Source organism: Anabrus simplex, chromosome 6 (assembly GCF_040414725.1).
Source record: "Anabrus simplex isolate iqAnaSimp1 chromosome 6, ASM4041472v1, whole genome shotgun sequence".
Lineage (NCBI taxonomy): Eukaryota > Metazoa > Arthropoda > Insecta > Orthoptera > Tettigoniidae > Anabrus > Anabrus simplex.
The window spans coordinates 133,398,462-133,417,138 of NC_090270.1; the positions used below are offsets into that span (position 1 = coordinate 133,398,462).

The 18,677-nt window shown below is 38.0% G+C and overlaps 1 protein-coding gene across 1 annotated transcript in view; it reads right to left on the reverse strand.

Moving 5' to 3' along the window:
• The window catches only part of TBC1D16 (TBC1 domain family member 16), a 122,291-nt gene that overhangs the window by 22,378 nt on the left and 81,236 nt on the right, over positions 1-18,677 (reverse strand). Inside the window, exon 9 of the mRNA XM_067149936.2 lies at positions 10,557-10,743. Coding sequence (XP_067006037.2) covers positions 10,557-10,743 — 187 coding nt within the window. The remainder of the gene's footprint in view (positions 1-10,556; positions 10,744-18,677) is intronic.

Genomic DNA, 18,677 nt, shown 5'->3' on the forward strand with positions numbered 1-18,677 from the left:
TTAAAAAGAGAAGGGCAAGCCTGGGGTAGGGCTGTTCATTAGGAATACTATTGTACGCAACATAGTTTGTATTAGGCATGTATCTGAGCGAATTATGTGGGTAGATTTAGCAGTTGGAGGAATTAGGATGAGAACTGTCTCAGTGTATTCACCATGTGAGGGTGCAAATGAGGATGAAATTGACAGGTTTTATGAAGCAATGAGTGACATCATAGTCAGGGTCAACAGCTAGGATAGGATCATGCTAATGGGCGATTTCAATGCGAGAGTTGGAAATAGAACTGAAGGTTACGAAAGGGTGATTGGTATATGTGGGTAAAATATGGAAGCTAATAGGAACGGGAAACATTTGCTGGACTTCTGTGCTAGTATGGGTTTAGCAGTTATGAATACATTCTTCAAGCATAAGGCTATTCACCACTACACATGGGAGGACAGGGGTACCAGATCCATAATAGACTATTATCATAACCGACTTCGAATTCAGGAAATCTGTTAGGAATGTACAGGTTTTTCGGGGATTCTTCGATGAAACAGACCACTATCTGATCAGGATGAGGAAATTAAACAGAAGTATATGGATATAATTAGTGAGAAGTTCCGAACAGTGGACAGTAAGCAGGTTCAGGATATAGAAAGAGAATCGGTGGCATACAGGGATGCTGTAGTAGTAACAGCAAGGTAATCCCTAGGAACAACTATGTGTAAAGATGGGAAAAAGTGAACATCTTGGAGGAACGATGAAGTGAGAACGGCTTGTAAACATAAAAAGAAGTCTTATCAGAAATGGCTCCAAACAAGGGCTGGTGCAGACAGGGAATTACGCATAAATGAAAGAAACAGAGCAAAACAAATACTGTAATTGTTGAATCCAAAAAGAAGTCGTGGGAAGAATTTGGTAATCACCTGGAAAGGCTAGGACAAGCAGTAGGGAATCCTTTCTGGACAGTAATAAAGAATCTTAGGAAGGGAGGGAAATGGTAAATAGACTCCACTGTCATAAAGCAACAAGGATAGATAAAATTAGACCTGAAATGGTTAAGTACAGTGGGAAGGCAGGGATGAAATGGCTTCATAGAGTAATAAGATTAGCATGGAGTGTTGGTAAGGTACCTTCAGATTGGACAAAAGCAGTAAATGCACCTATCTATAAGCAAGGGAACAGGAAGGATTGCAACAACTATCAAGGTAACTCATTGATTAGTATACCAGGCAAAGTATTCACCAGCATCTTGGAAGGGAGGGTGCAATCAGTGGTTGAGAGGAAGTTGGATGAAAACCAGTGTGGTTTCAGACCACAGAGGGGCTGTCAGAATCAGATTTTCAGTATGCGCCAGGTAATTGAAAAATGTTACGAGAGGAATAGACAGTTGTGTTTATGTTTCGTAGATCTAGAGAAAGCGTACGACAGGGTACCAAGGGACAAGGTATTCACCATACCGGCGGACTATGAGATCAAGAGTAGATTATTAAAATCAATCAAAGGCATTTATATTGACAATTGGGCTGCAGTGAGAGTTGATGGTAGAATGAGTTCTTGGTTCAGGATACTTACGGGGGTTAGATAAGGTTGTAATCTCTCACCTTTGTTGTTCGTAGTTTACATGGATCATATGCTGAAAGGTATAAAGTGGCAGGGAGGGATTCAGTTAGGTGGAAATGTAGTAAGCAGTCTGGCTTATGCTGATGACTTGCTCTTAATGGCAGATTGAGCCAAAAGCCTGCAGTCTGATATCTTGGAACTTGAAAATAGGTGCAATAAGTATGGTATGAAAATTAGCCTCTCGAAGACTAAATTGATATCAGTAGGTAAGAAATTTGAGAAAACTGAATGTCAGATTGATGATGAAATGAAATGGCGTATGGCTTTTATTGCCGGGGGTGTCCAAGGACATGTTCAGCTCGCCAGGTGCAGGTCTTTCGATTTGACACCCGTAGGCGACCTGCGCGTCATGATGAGGACGAAATGATGATGAAGACGACACATACACCCAGCCCCTGTGCCAGAAAAATTAACCAATGGTGGTTAAAATTCTCGACCCTGCCGGGAATCGAACCCGGGACCCCTGTGACCAAAGGCCAGCACGCTAACCATTTAGCCGTGGAGCCGGACAGATTGGTGATACAAAGCTGCAACAAGCAGATAATTTCAAGTATTTAGAATGTGTGTTCTCCCAAGATGGCAATATAATAAGTGAGATTGTTTCAAGGTGCACTAAAGCTAATGTAGTGAGCTCTCAGTTTTGATCAACAGTATTCTGTAAAAAGGAAGTCAGCTCCCAGACAAAACTATCTTTAAATCGGTCTTTGATTTACGGGAGCGAAAGCTGGGTGGACTCAAGATATCTTATTCGTAAGTTACAAGTAACAGACATGAAAGTAGTGAGAATGATTGCTGGTACAAACAGGTGGGAACAATGGCAGGAGGGTACTCGAATGAACTTGATGGATGAAGCTGTATGCATAAACCGGCTTCGGTGGTGGGGTCATGTGAGGCGAATGGAGGAGGATAGGTTACCTAGGAGAATAATGGATTCTGGTATGGACGGTAAGAGAAGTAGAGGGAGACCAAGACTATGGTTAGACTCAGTTTCTAATGATTTAAAGATAAGAGGTATAAAATTAAATGAGGCCACAGCACTCGTTGCAAATAGAGGATTGTGGCTACATTTAGTTAATTCACAGAGGCTTGCAGACTGAATGCTGAAAGACATAACGGTCTATAATAATGATGTATGTATATTAATTAATTAATTAATTAATTAATTAATGCCTCTTTTTTACATGGTGGGTCTCAGGCTATGAAGCTTGCTATTATGCCAAACCATATAATTATACACCTGCATGAACATAATACATAGAGCATTGTAATACTGTACTTAAAAAAAAATTAATGTAATTTGAAGTTAGCATGAAATGTAATTTAACTGAAATTTAAATTATTATCATAAAAGCTCATTTTAATATTATTAAATGAATGTACAGTATTTACTATGATTATAAACTATATCTTGAAAAATGTAATCTATAATGTTACTAACCTTACATTTACATAATACCGTATTAATTTTGAGGATGTTTTTTGGTTTCATTGATCTCATTGTAGGGACAACTTGCAGCACTTTCTTCTGAACAGCTTTAGGTTACTTATGTCCCTAAATTCAGATGGGATAGAATTCCAGGAACACATGGTCCCCGGTACAAATGAGTTGTTATACCTACTGCTGTGATGAGTTGGGATGGACAGCAAGGATTGGGTTGATAACCTTGAGGGTGCTCTACTTAAGGGGGAGAGGTAGTTGAAATCTATTCTGAGGTAATCTGGTTTACCTGTTTCCAGTATTTTATGCAGAAGAGAAACAGCATGGTACTTACGTCTATGAACTAATCTTAACCAGTTTATTTCAGTGTAGTTTATTAAGTACAGTATGCACCAAAAGAAACAGTAGTGAAATTGTTATATGAATACCACTCATATGTACCACATCATGACTCCCTTTGATATTCCAGTACTGACTGTTATATTGTCAATGCCGAACTCTGCCGACTGTTTCACTGTTTTAATGGCCTTCATATATATAAATAAAAGGAGAGTTGATTATAGAGTATTTTTTTCTTTTCAATACAGACTTGATTGTGCGATTGACTCAACACATTTCAGATCAATTTTGCAGTAAGTTTCAAATCGTACCACCAAATAATGTTAAAATTTGTTGGCAAATTTCATCGTGTATAAAGCATTCAATGTCTTACTCTTTTGTAAGAGAAGTCTGTGTCAAACTTCTTTTAAAATAGGAATCAGTGGGATATATTTTTCGTTCAAAGGACTAATTGTATTTCTGCACTGAATGTGGATTGGTAAGCTTTTGAATAATGATGATGTGTATCAGTGCATCCTTCTACCGTCGTCATTGTCATCATATTTTCCAGTTCCAGTTTCTTGGGTATGGTGTACAAGTGCTCGCCACCCCCTCCTGTCTTCATATATCTTCTGTTCCAGGACATCTCCCCATCTGAGACCTCTCTCCTCCACATCTGATTTTAATATCTCTATCCATCATTTCCTTGGCCTTTCCCATGGTGTTTTACTTTGGGTAGTAAGGTCGAAGTATTTTCTGGCAGATCTTTTGTTGTTCATTCTCATTTAACATGCCCATACCACTTAAATCTTCATTTCATTATTATACTGACAATAGGGACCTCATTGGCAGCTACCTTCCTATTTACTTAATTCCTGATTTTGTCCTTTCGAGTACAGTAGAACTCCATTATAGCGAAAATTCACAACAGCAGAAAATTTACTAGCTATAGCGGATTGTCGTTATACCAGATTTTTGTATAAAAGTCGGAAAACTCCCATACACATTAAAATCTGTATGAAACGGCAATTAGTTTGTTCAAAACTTGTGTTTCCGCAGATGATATCCACACTACAGCTTACTCGTTTGTTATTTTTTGAAATCTGACACTATGTGAAAGTGTATGTTTAATTTCATTCTGAAAAAAATACAGTACCGTATTTCTCCAAATCCAAGACAAACCCCACTTTTTCCATCAAAAAATTTAAATCAGCCTCAAAGAATGCTTTGTAAAATCATATGAATGCCTTTGTTGTACAGTACGCCTTTTAGACTATCTTTAGACGCCAAACATTGGCATTCGTTAAGCCGCATTTTTTTTCAGCTGCACAATTATTCTTTATTTCCGCGGGTTTAATGACCATTAACATAAAATTGGCATCATAATACCGAAGAGAACCCGTTGAACATTTGCCGGCAATACCTATTCCATGCGTCTCTACAATACGGCAATCCTTGCAAGACTATGCGGCGGGGAAATATTCTTGCTGTCTATAAAACTGTTACGGTTCTTTTACTCAGCGTCAGATATAACCGGCTACCGCTACATGCACGTATCGCTTGCCGTGTTCAGCCAACTTCAGCGGCTAGCAATGTATAGACCTAATCGCGGACGTTGAAGGTCAACGAATAAGTTTATTGCACCAAGGTATGGCCATTCCGCCCTTGCGTTTTTCGTTCACATACCTCACAATTTCATCTTCGACTTCTTAAAAGCGTCCTTGTTGTGGACCACTGAAATAATTTTTTGTACAGTACACATTTTTTAGCTACCTTTGTCTTCACGCTGACGCCAAATATTGGCTTTAATTAGGTCTATGCCATATTTTCTTGCAGCTGCACAATTAGTCTACATTTCCAAGTGTTTAATAACCATTAACTTAAAATTGGCATCATAATATCGAAGAGAATCTGTTGAAAATTTGCCGGCAAAACCTGTTCCACTTATCTTTACGACTATCCATTACAATCATATTCTTGCTGCCTATAAAAATTTTACTAAGAGTCAGGTACAGTAGACGCGTTATAACTCTGCCACTGAGTAGTCATGGCCTTTTTGTAAGAATTCAAAGGCTTGCATGTTTGGATGCCATTCTGCAAATTTGTGAAACGTTTTTGTAGAGGCTAATGGAACGTCATTCTCCCTTCACTATTTCCCAAGATCCAGTGACGTTACACACTGGCAATGTAGCGGCTAGTGATGTATTATAAAGAGGCGGTCGTTTATTGTCAATGAGTTTTGTGTATACGTACATGTGCGGGAGTGAAAAGAAGCAGCGTGGTTACCGCGAGAGTTGCCAGTGGTATTCATTACTGTTAATCCGGGGATGCAAGACGACCCTTGATTTTTCGAGTGAGATTCTGAGGGGAAAAACGTTGTCATCGATTAGGAGAAATACGGTTATCACTCCAGAGTTTCCTTCTTCAAATGGCATCACCTAACCTAATCGTATATGTGTCATGAAAACATATTTGAAACGCATGTAGAGAATTGAATTATCCTCCCTAAAAATTACATAGAATAGCCTTTCCGAAATTTAACTAGATGTGAGATAATATGAACTATCCTCTGAAATCAGTGATGTACTCTGGCATATCTTGAGGTGTATCACATTCTTACTTAATTTCAGTATATAACACTAAAATTAAGAGATCGTTTATTTCAGCCGTTATTTTTAATGAGTTAACAATTGCTATCGGCCACGTTATTTACGCATTTATTACGAAAACTTGTTATCGTCTTTCATTTCGAATTTTCTGTCTGGCTCCATGGCTAAATTGTTAGCGTGCTGGCCTTTGGACACAGGGATCCCGGGTTCGATTTCCGGCAGGGTCGGGAATTTTAACCGTCACTGGTTAATTTCGCTGGCACGGGGACTGGGTGTATTTGTCGTCTTCATCATCGTTTCATCCTCATCACGACGCGCAGGTAGCCTATGTGAATCAAATCAAAAGACCTGCATCTGGCAAGCCGAACATGTCCTCGGACACTCCCGGCACTAAAAGCCATACGCTATTTCTTTCTTTTTTTTTTTGAATTTTCTTTAGAGAACAGCAGTCGTTGAGTATTACTAATCGACACCAACATCGCCTTTGAACGTCAATGACAGAGCTCACAAATGCACATAGTGAGAAAACTATACCGTACCAAAGATGATCAATCGCATTTTGTGGCGAACGTTTCAGTTTCCTTATTCAAAATGAGTCACCTATCCTAACTTAACCGTACTATACATATGATGAAAACATACTTCAAGAGCCAGCAGAGAAATTATAACCTTCTCGCTATAAATTTACATGATAATAACCTTTCCCTAATTTAAACAAATGCGAGAAAATGTAAACTAACCTGTGAAATCAATTATAGACTCTGCCAAATCTCGAGGTGTATCTCATTTTTTTGCATTGTTTAGCATTAAAATTAAGTGAGCGCTTAGTCAGCCTTTATTTTTAACGAGTTAAGAACTGTTATCGGACACGTTATTTATGCATTTATTACGAAAATATGTGCTCTTTCATTTCAAATTTTCTTTAAGGAACAGCAGTCGACGGGTATTACTAATAGACTCCGACATCGCCTTTGAATGTCGACATGAGAACTCGCTAGTAGACATAGCGAGGAAACGATACCGAAGACAAACGAATGCAACATAATCGCTGGGGTGCATAAATATCAGTCATGGAAAAAATCGAGCACGCTTAATCGCTCGTAATAACGGATGCGTCAGTGATAGGGCTCTCGCTGTAACCGAAGGATAATACACAGTTTAATATAGGAAATTTGAAGGGACAGCACAACATTGTCGGTATAACGGGGTTCTCGCTATATCCCGTACTCGCTATATCAGACTTCTACTGTAGTTTGATTCTTAGTTCTAATGAATCTCATTTATGTTGACTGTATTCTGCTATAGTAATTGTTTAGTAGAGTACATGCCTCTAAACCACATATGAGAATTGGTATGAAGTAGGTATGGTGCATAGTTCTTTTCGCTTTTCGTGGTATTTTGCAATCCCAAAGTAGGTTTCTGACTTGATTGTAAAAGTTTGATGCTCTCTGTGTTCTGCTGAGTATTTCCAGCTTGGCAGTGTTGTACTGCAACATTATCCTTCCAAGATACTTTTAAGTGAGAAACTAATTCTAATTTGGTACTTTCCAAAAAGAGGTTTGAGTCTATTCCTTCCCTGTTGATGGTTATTCCTATTGTCTTTGTTTTACCCATTTTTAGCTCATAGTTATTAAAATTATTCCATTCAGTCAGTTTTTTCTGTACTTCAGCTTCTGTTTCTCCCATAACAACACATCATCAGCAAACACCAGGGCATTTGGTCTATTACAAAAATTGATGCCTGCTAGACCATCAGATGATATAGATTTTAATAGCCACAGTGAACCTGTTCAGGCCCTATGTAAATCAAAATCCTTAAATGCTAATGGTCTCCTGATATTTCCGCTGATGGTTGAAGTTGTTTTTTTCTGCTTTTCTTGCTCTAGCATGCTTGGCTTGCCTCATTCTCCGAATCTATTGTTTAGGAGTCAGTCATGCATGGTCACGCTCCTCAGTGCTGTTTTCAATCATTTCCTTTTCTAAATTAGTTTTGCAGTGTTAAGGATTTCTAGATGTATGTTTTTTAAAATTTCCATAATGTAACCATGCTACTTTTGAAAGTAGTCACTGCATGGACTACGTGCATTTTTGTTAATGAACGGTGTGTTCCTGAACAATGTGTTTCAAATATAACCTAATTAGCCCAGTATAAGATCCTAGTATGGGTTGAATCCACCCTGGCTCACAAGTGCGTTCTAGAGCACTTCACTGCACACTGCATGAGCTGAGGGGCAACAACTACTGTGATGGGAGGACTGGTAGTTCTTCAGACAGATGTTGCATATTACACAGAAAAGTACCCCTGTGGACAAGGTTAACGCGTGCCTGAGGATGTCTGACCTGTGGAACCATGTCTTTAAACTCAATGTGATGAATAACATGAGGGTGCATATCCATGACAACACAGATTCAGGACAGTTTTCGGCAGATCTCCTTTAAGATAGGCAAAGATAAATTATCTGCTGACAACCAGCAGATAATCATACTCCCTCTGAACTTTGCATCCTCATCACTTCAGTGTTCCCTGATACATGCCACAACTACCTGTTATCTGACTGGTTGTAATTGGGCAATATTTACTCCAACAAATAATCACGAACTCCATCAACAAGATCATGGAGCTGTTACCTGGGGAGAGCACTACCTTCCTCTCCACTGACACCATTATGGACAATGACCAGGTCGTAAGTTACGACGACGACGACGACGATGATGATGATGATGATGATGATGATGATGATGATGATGATGATGATGATTGGTGTTTAAAGAGAACTAACATCTTCGTCATTGGCCCCCGTAAGTTACGCAACAGCATTTTTAAATTTGTTGGAAATATCTGGGGTTCCATCCCAATAATTATATCTTAAAGTGGCACACCGGTCATGTTGATGTGAATTTGGATGCATCCAGGCTCTGTAACACCACCAGACTGGTTGCCAAAGCCATGCCATGTAACTTCAAGAGATTGCAGTTTCCTGTCAGATTGGCCTTTGCAATGTCAATAAACTAATTTACATTCATTGTCTGACATTGCATAGGATCCAGCATCTAGAGAACCAGTGCTTCAGTTACGGCCAGCTTTATGTGGCGTGCCCTCAAGTGTCGAGTGGTCATAACCTATACATTTATGTATCCATGAGAAGGTCATAAATAATGATAACAACAGTGTGTTGTAAGAAACACAAATACTTGAAAGCCACCTTAATCCTTTCTCATAAATTCATAAGAAGAACAGGTACTTTACCTAGTTGGTTACATACAGTACTTATCTTTAATACCTCCTATGTAGATTTTTTTTGTCTCTTGTGAATACAGATTATTAATATTTTATTTTTATTATTATTATTATTATTATTATTATTATTATTATTATTATTATTAATTCTTCATCTTCTTCTTTTGAGACCCACTTTAATCAACCCTTTGGTCTGTCGATTTCTTGCGCTCCTCCCAGTACTTTTTCATACATGTTGATATTCCTGCCCTTTTTTATGTACAGAATATTCTAGTTGGGATTTTCTTCTTTGTGAGTGTAAAGTGGAAAATCATATATTTAAGTGTTGTGTTTACTTTTTCCTTATCCATAGTGTCATCCAGTGTAAGGCGAATTTCCTTCAAATCCTCCCTAATTTCTTTTATCCATCTGCATCCAGTTGTATTTTTTGAAGCAAGATTGTACTGCACTAGCTGTTTCATAAGTCACGAATCTGGCATTCTCAGGATGTGGCCAAAGCACCCTAGTCTTTCTTGTGCATGGTATCAGTAATGGGTTCTAATTTCTGATATACAATGTTGTTAGGTACTATACTATCTTCTTGATAGCTTTTATTGATCCAAGTTCTTCTAATTTGTCTTTTGAATTTCTGTAATCTGTTTTGTGCTGTTCAAATGTTGAGGTATTTGTTAATTTACAAAATGTTCATCATTGTGCATAGATTGTGCATTAAGAAATCACTTGAGAATTCCTTAACTGCTGATATATTTCATAATATGTTATTGTACAGACTGTGGAAGCTAAGTAAATTAATGAAATTAATGTAAACAAAAATACAGCAGCATTCTGTGTCCAATTTCAGCAAATGTTCATTAATTAACATTTATTAGAATCTACATAAGGTTAATGGAAACACATTAGAAGGCATTTCAAACACTGTTTTAATATTGAAAGTTAGTGATTAGGTGGAAACATACTGCACATGTCAGTGTACTAAATAGTTAAGGGGTGTTATGTTCATTAAGACTCACGTCCATTTTCAATACTGTAAGTTTTGGTGCATGCTGTAATTGAAAAGCGAGTGCTATTTAGAATAAAAGAAAATTTAAAAAACTTACGCAAATTACATTAGCTGAAAACATATTCACCAGCTGGAAATCAAAATCAGAATCCACCACCTCTGGGTGCAAGAATTAGGGGAGCTCTGCGACTCCTTGAACAAACAATGTCTCAAAGTAGAACTACAGAAACTTATCTGAGTCCAGCCAATGGATCTGTTTAACTCTGCGCTTTACTTTATGTGCTTCCTCTGTTCTGAAAATTTTTCACTTCATCTGTAATTTTATATCTAAGGATTATATAAGTACTCACTAAATTTCTGTCCATATCATTGTCTGTTGGAGTGCAAACAAATATGGCTTTCTGCATGAGGCCAACAAAGCACCAGAAAGCATCACATTCATCCTTTATTTCAACAAGAACAGGTGCTAGTAAGTCGGACATTCCCTGAGTGTAGCCAAATTTTGGATTGTAGACTGCATAATTGAGCAAGATATTCCTGAAGTGGAAATATTCATATAAAAACACATTTACTCATTAGTTTCAACAAATATGAAAATGAGAATTTAGTGATGAAAACTATCCATAACACATTCCTCAGTGTTGCCAAACTAGAGTTCTGCTTAATTGAACACATACCGTATATGCTCATGGAATATTTGTATATGCATAATTTCTGCACCCCCAATTTTGATTAGTAATTATTAAGGATTTTTATTTTGTCTGGATTCAAGAAAACCAAGAAAATAGCATTACTAAAATCTTATAAGCTAGGTGACAAACCACCGTCCAATAGCATTATTAAGCTGCTGTTTCAAACTGACTGAATGACTATTGTACAATCATATTGCTCCAACAATATTGGATGTAATCCCTCAAGAACAAGCTAGCTTTAGATCTGGGAGAAGCTGTCAAGAACAAATACTGACGCTCCGTACACCTGAACAACAAAACCAGCAGACAGTTCAAACTAAGCAACAGTCTGGCACAAGGATCTGATCTTGTGCCACCCACTCCTTTTTTAACCTTTATTTGTGTGAGTACAACATGCCACAAACCTCCAGCAGGAAATTTGGGTATATTGATGGCTGGACCATGACCACACAACATCGATCCTTTACCGTGACTGAGGAAACCTTAATGACTGACTTCGCCATACTGGTTAACTATTCAAAGAAATGGAGACTCTGCCCTAATATGACAAAATCTGAAGTACCGTATTTTCTCGCATAATTAACGCCCTTGCATAATTTACGCATCCCAATATTTTTGGGTCCAAAGTGGAGAAAAAGAAACGTTCACGTATTTGACGCACCCACTTCTTCGAAGACCCATCATGCAGCTCTGGATGCGTTTCGAAATAAAGATGTCAACTACTCAAGTAGCAGCCTTCTTATTGTGAAATTGGGCATTTCAAATACTGGACAATGTGCTGTTATCAGTCGATAGGAAATACCACTGCACTAATTCAGTGGAAGGATCAGCGCAGAAGTGACTAGTGACGCTCTATTCCAGTTTGGTACAAACATATTTTACGAGTGTTTTGGGTACGGGACATGCGATTTCTGTGATCTCAGAATTGTTTGTTAATCCACAGTGAGCAAGTATTTGAGTAATACTGCATTATATAAACACGCGGTGATCAGTTACGCCGAAATATACGGAAATAGGGCAGTAGATCGCAAGTATTCAGTGTCCGAATGCAACGTGCTCTACTGCGGTAAAAGAGAAGTGCACTTCAAGCTACCAACAAGTCTCGTAAAGCATTTCGCAGACCAAAAAGTGGCAAGTTTTCGCAAGTAGAGGAGGATCTGCTTAAATATATGATTCCGTTACGCAACGTTGGATATGCCTTTTCTCACGAAATGCAGTATTTTAAAGGACGAGAAATAGCTGCTGCACAGGGAATCATTATCTCGGATTTGAAGGTTAGTCACGGCTGGATGATTAATTTTATGAAAATAGATGAACTTTCTCTTCGATGAAGAACAATATTATGCCAAAAAATGCCGAATGATTTCAACAAAAAAGTAATTGATTTTCATAGCTTTTTTGAGAAGCGTAAAGTAAAGGAATATTTGATCTCCCAAATAGGAACCACAGATCAGACGCCAATCCGTTTTCATATGCCACAAAGTCGAACAATCGATAAGAAAATCACATTGAGTGTTATTGTATGTAAATGCGAAAAATAACTGCACTGCTGATGGCAGAAAGCTTCCACCTTACGTTGTTCTAAAACAAAAAACAATGCCTAAAGTAAAATTTCCACGAGGGATCCACATTCATGTCCAAGAAAAAGGGTAGATACACATGTCACTCGTACAAGATTGGATACAAACGGTTTGGGGAAATCCAGCAGGGGTCCCTCCTTCGATGCCTAGCCCTTCTCGTGTTGGACAATTTTCTATTCTTGTGGGTTTTTTTTGCCGGTATGTCATTATTATGTACTTGCATGAATTGTACTTTTATTAGTTCAAGTTTATTCCACTTCAGGTCGTATTGTCAGCACGAAACCAGGAAGAATATTTCCCACGTGTTCAATTTACCTGATGTACAGTACCTTATTTGACTTTTCAGAAAAAATCTAAACTGAAAGTAATAAAATATGCAGAAGAGAATAGCAATCACACTGCAGAACAAAAGCTTTCCCTCTTGTAGGCACATGTTTGCTACTGGAGGAAGCAGAAAGATGCTGAATGTAATGCTAAGAGATGTATGCAATCCTTCAGAGGTACAAAGCATGGAAAATATCCCACGACATATATCCTATGTACTTCGAGGATTAAGAAATAATGGAATTGTGATATCGCATGAAACGCTTCAATTTTGTGTACGTGAAATTACAACACAGAGAAACATATCGTAGAGCAGATTTTAAAGCAAGCTGTGGCTGGGTACGCAGGTGGACGAGATGAAATAGTATTGTACTGCAAAGAGTAATATCCCTGCGTCAAAAGCTGCCAATTGATCACACAAAAAAGGGTAACTGAATTTCATCGCTATGTAATTAGGCTGCAGCACTACCATTTGTACTCACTGTCACAAATTGACAATGCAGACCAATGGCAGTGTTTTTTGACATGCCAAAGAATATACAACTTTGCAACAGAAAGGAACTTCAAGACATCAGGCGCAGAAAAACAACAATGCACCATCATGCTTGCAATTACCACAGATGGATGAAAACTCCCGCAGTATGTCATCTTCAAATGAAAGACAAAGAAAAAATGCAATTTTGCACTTGGAATACTTGTATGCATGCAAAAGAAAGGCTGGACAGACAGTGACCTGATGAAAGAATGGGTAAAATCTGTGTGGAAAAGTGGTGGACAGCTTTAAGGGAAATCTCATGCAAGAAGTCAAGGACTCTCTTCTCGAAGGTAGAACAGACAAGGCAGTAATTCTGGGTGGAACGACATGTGTTTTACAGTCTGTAGATGTGTCAATTAACAAACCTTCTCAGGATCATATCACCCGTTTTTATACGGAATGGATGCCAGCAGGCGATCACACATTCACTCCAGGTGGCAAGACTCGGCGACCTTCTTTAGAATTAATGTGCCACTGGGTAGTAGGAAACTGGAATTTAATTTCGTATGAAATGGTTACAAAAGCTTCAGAGAAACAGGAATATCCAACTTGTTGGATAGTCTGGAAGATGACGAATTGTGGAACAACAACACTCTTCTGAATGTGATGATGACTTACATTTTCTTTCAATGTTCATAACACTACCTCATGTACTACCATATTACCTACATTATCGTTACAGATTTGTAGGCTGTTCCGTAGCAGCGTACAACAACACTATGAAGGTGACCATGTTAAACCTATTTTTCTTGCCTGGTCACCTACTTGAAACAAGTGCTAAAAAGCTGTAGACCTATCAGTAAACTAAAAGCACATCAGTTTTAAAACTTGCTTTTCTGTGAAGGAAAACCGACAACCTACAGTAAATACATACGGCACATAATGTTTTGATAAAAATGCTTTTATTAATTTTTATCTAACCAGTAAATAAATGTTCAATGTTCATACAAATGGTATTTTCACAGCTAATCATGGTTTTATTGATTTTATGTGCAATTTCAGTGTAACTTCAAACCTCAGAGAAAAAGTCAGCATAATGTACAGATTAATTTTAGAAAAAAAAGATTTTTTTAAAAAAATGGCAAATACGGTAATTAAAATTGAGCAGTAACTACAATGCCCAAGGGATTCTGTTGATGGCTTAATCAAAAGTTTATGATGCTGATGAAGTTTGTAAAAATATAATCAATGTCTGGTCAGATACAGTGATTAAAGTGCATTGTGTCTTGTGATGTGGACCAGAAAAAGTTTGTTACTTTTGTCAACCTGTCTCATTTTCAGCTTTGAAAAAAAGAAAGTGATGGAAGTATGAGTGATGCAGGTAATACTCTTCCTTATGCAGTCAGTGCATGTGATGAACGGTGTGAAGGTGTACTTTAAGGATCTGTTAGTGTATATTATTTCACACAACTTGGCAGAATGATCTGTAATACAAAGGCTGCTACAAATATTTTCAGATGTAGAAAAATACAACATTTTCAATCTAAAATGGTATAGCACTTCATAGTGCATAACTTGTTATGCAACAAAGAGCTACCGGGTTGGGTGGGCAGCCGATCCATAAATCGCCAATACAAGAATTGGCCAGAGAGCATTTCTATGACAACATGATTAAAGTGGCTTGGGTGAACCGTGTCTCGAACTTTTGCAATCTGCCTTAGGGATAGTACTTCATTTTCAGCACAAGTTTCTTGATGGCTAGGAGGCTGCAAAAGAGGCAGATGTTAGCTGTAAGATGACGACAGAAGTGGGCATCCAGCAATGGCAGTGACAGATAAAACTGCCAATGGAGTCCAGAAACCATCGAATTAGTTAGAGGGAAATTTAAACAATACAAATTCGGTAGCAGGTAGAGACCCTCTTTGGAGGAAGCTCTACCCAGGGAGTGGCGCCCCTGCCTATGTGAGTCCCAGAGCACACTGACCCGGTGTGTAGTATCTGTCAAGGGTCCCATCTCAGGGTTACGAGTGAAGACCTCAACGATATCAACGGTGGAGATGCTGGAAGAGGCAGTCCTGTACTCGGGGATTAATATGAGTACAACACACAAAGGGCATGACAGCTCCACATGTTAGTGGCGTTACCCCAACAGCATCTGTTCCCCATGTTAGGGACGGCTGAATCACAACTCAGCAGTGTTTTACTGCTGAACACCTTCTATAAACTCCTATGACTTTGAATTTTCAAACGAAACTATCCCAGGTGAGTAGAGTGAAAGACTCGGAATCTCACACTGACAAGTCTGCCTCAAAGATTCTGGGAGAGGCAAAAATTTGAAAAGAACAACTAAAAAAGTAAGAATAGCCACATACAACATAAGAACTATGAGACTAGCTGAATATCTGGAAAGACTAGAACAAGAACTGCTTGACATAAAATGGGATATTCTGGGTATTTCTGAGACTCGTCTTCAAGGAGAAAAAGCTGAGATCCTTCCATCAGGTCACGTCATCTTACATAATAACTGGGACGCTTCTACACATGGGGTTGCTATTCTTGTCAATAAAAATATTAAAGAATTCATACACAAGATGATTTGTGATATATATATATAGTCCTCAAATTGAATAGTAAATTCTCCATCCAAGTCATACACGTCTATGCTCCAACCAGTGCTTCTGACGAAGAGGAAGTGGACAAGCTGTACAAAGATATCACCAAAGCAAAAAATTCAGAAAAGACAACTCTGTATCATCATTGGAGACTTCAATGCAAAAGTGGGTCAAAAGGAAATTGGAGACCCAGAAAACATTGGTACAAATGGACTAGGCAATCGAAATGAAAGAGGTGAAAGATTGCTAGAATATCTCACAGACGAAAATCTCTATTGCATGAATACTTTTTTTTTTTTTTTAACCCATCCAACGAAAATGGACACAGAAGAGCCCTGATGGACAAACCAAGAATGAGATAGAGGCCGATGACCTGCGATGTAAGACCCCTTAAAACAACAAGCATCATCATCATCATCAAGAATGAGATAGATTTTGTCCTGACCAACAAGAAGAAATATTGTACAGATGTTAGTGTTCTCAACAGATTTGATACAGGAAGTGACCATAGGCTAGTTCGAGCGACCTTCACATTTGACCTCAAACTCGAACGGTACAAAATGACAAGGGGGCACACTTTTCCAAGAGTAGAAGACTTAGAAGAACATAAATCATCATTTCAACAAGCTCTTACCAAAAAACTTAACCCAATAGAAGATTTGAAATACTTGGATGTGAACGAACTCAATGAGAAAATTACAGTCAGTATTCAAAATGCAGCAAAGAAGATCCCATTAAAGAAAACTAATAAGAGGAGCCGACTTTCACTTAATACCATACAGCTCATTAAGGACAGGAAGACAATGGACAGGGATACAGCAGAATACAAAAATCTTAACAAGACCATTTGCAAGGAAATAAAAAAAGATCTAAGGAAATTTAATAATAACATGATCATGCAGACAATTGATTAAAATAAAAACATGATGATTTGAAAGAACATGTCTACAGGAAGACCAAAAATGACAAAACCTAAGAACCAAAATGGAGAAATAGTCACAGATAGACAAAACATTACTGAAGTTATTAGAGATTTCTACTACAAGCTGTATACATCAACCATTAATAAACCACCCTACCGAGCTCGATAGCTGCAGTCGCTTAAGTGCGGCCAGTATCCAGTATTCGGGAGATAGTAGGTTCGAACCCCACTGTCGTCAGCCCTGAAAATGGTTTTCTGTGGTTTCCCATTTTCACACCAGGCAAATGCTGGGGCTGTACCTTAATTAAGGCCACAGCCGCTTCCTTCCCACTCCTAGCTCTTTCCTGTCTCATCATCGCCATAAGACCTATCTGTGTCGGTGCAAAGTAAAACAACTAGCAAAAGAACACCCAGTGATGAACAACTAGCCCAGAATTATACACATGAAGTAACACCGGAAGTAACCACTGCTGAGATTGAAAATACACTTAAACAACTACGGAATAAAAAAATCCCCCGGGGAGGATAAAATAACGAATGAAATGCTGAAATTAGCTGGAAGAGATCTTCTAGAAGCTGTGAGAATACTCCTCAACAAGTGTATTAACTCTGGAAGAATACCAGAAAATTGGAAAAATGCTGAACTATTATTTATTTATTTATTTTTATTTAATTTATTTATTTATTTATTTACTTGTTTTACATGGCGTGGCTCAGGCTATGAAGCCTGCTGTTATGCCAAACCATCTTATATGTGCTACACTGTACAAACTACAGAGTATTAAGATTTCTAATTACATATAATTAATTATAAAATTAAAATTAAATAATAGTTATAAACAAAAGGTAAATTTCTGAGAGTCACTATTTAAAAAACATTAAATACTAATTTCTTAAGTCTACGTACCATTTATAACATATCTTTTAAAATAATTTCTACTATGTATATCTCTAATTACAGCCGGAAGGGAATTCCAAGAGCGTATGGTTGCAGGTATGAATGAGTTGCCGTAACCGGTCGTGCGGTAAATTGGGAAGCTCAGCAGGGAAGAGGTTTCTGACCTTGTAGGTATACTGTTTGGAGATGACAAGTATTAAGATCCATTCTCAGATAACTTGGTGTGTCTGTACGGAGAATGTTGTGAACAAGCAAAACGGAGTGAAGGTTTCTTCTCTCCGCCAAATATAACCACGACAGCTGTTCAAGACAAGGTGATATGACAATACCTGGGCATATTTAATACAAAACAGATGCATGTATTATAAGCCCGCTGAAGTTTAGCGTTAAAGTGTGGTATTTAGGTTGTTGTATATTACGTCACCATAATCGAAGATGGGTAGAATTAAGTAACTTTCTCGTATTTAGTGGAAGGAGATCCCGTAAACGTTTAAGAGAGTGCAAAGGAAAGAATACTCGTTGGCATATTTTCGTCGTGTGCTCCGTCCAGTTTAAGTACTTATCAAAATTGAGGCCAATGTTTTTTACAGTTTCATTTATTTGTATTGGTGTTGTGTGGAATATGATTGGGGAAATGTTAACACTTTTCAGTTTGGTATTATTATTTTCGGATCTTATTATGATTGCTTGCGATTTGAATGGATTGACTTTAAGAGAATTATTTTTAGACCAGTCTTTTATATTTTCCAGGTCATCGTTTAGTTTGTTAATGTCTAGTTGGATGTCTTTCGGGTTTGTATGTATATAAAGTTGAATGTCATCTGCGTAGAAATGGTATTTACACGTTTTTATATGTTCTGGTAGGTCATTTAATTACAGCAAAAATAGCAGTGGTGCTAGAACACTGCCCTGAACTACGCCAACTTCAGTTTGTTGCCAGTGTGATACTTTTGTACCTGCTGACACGC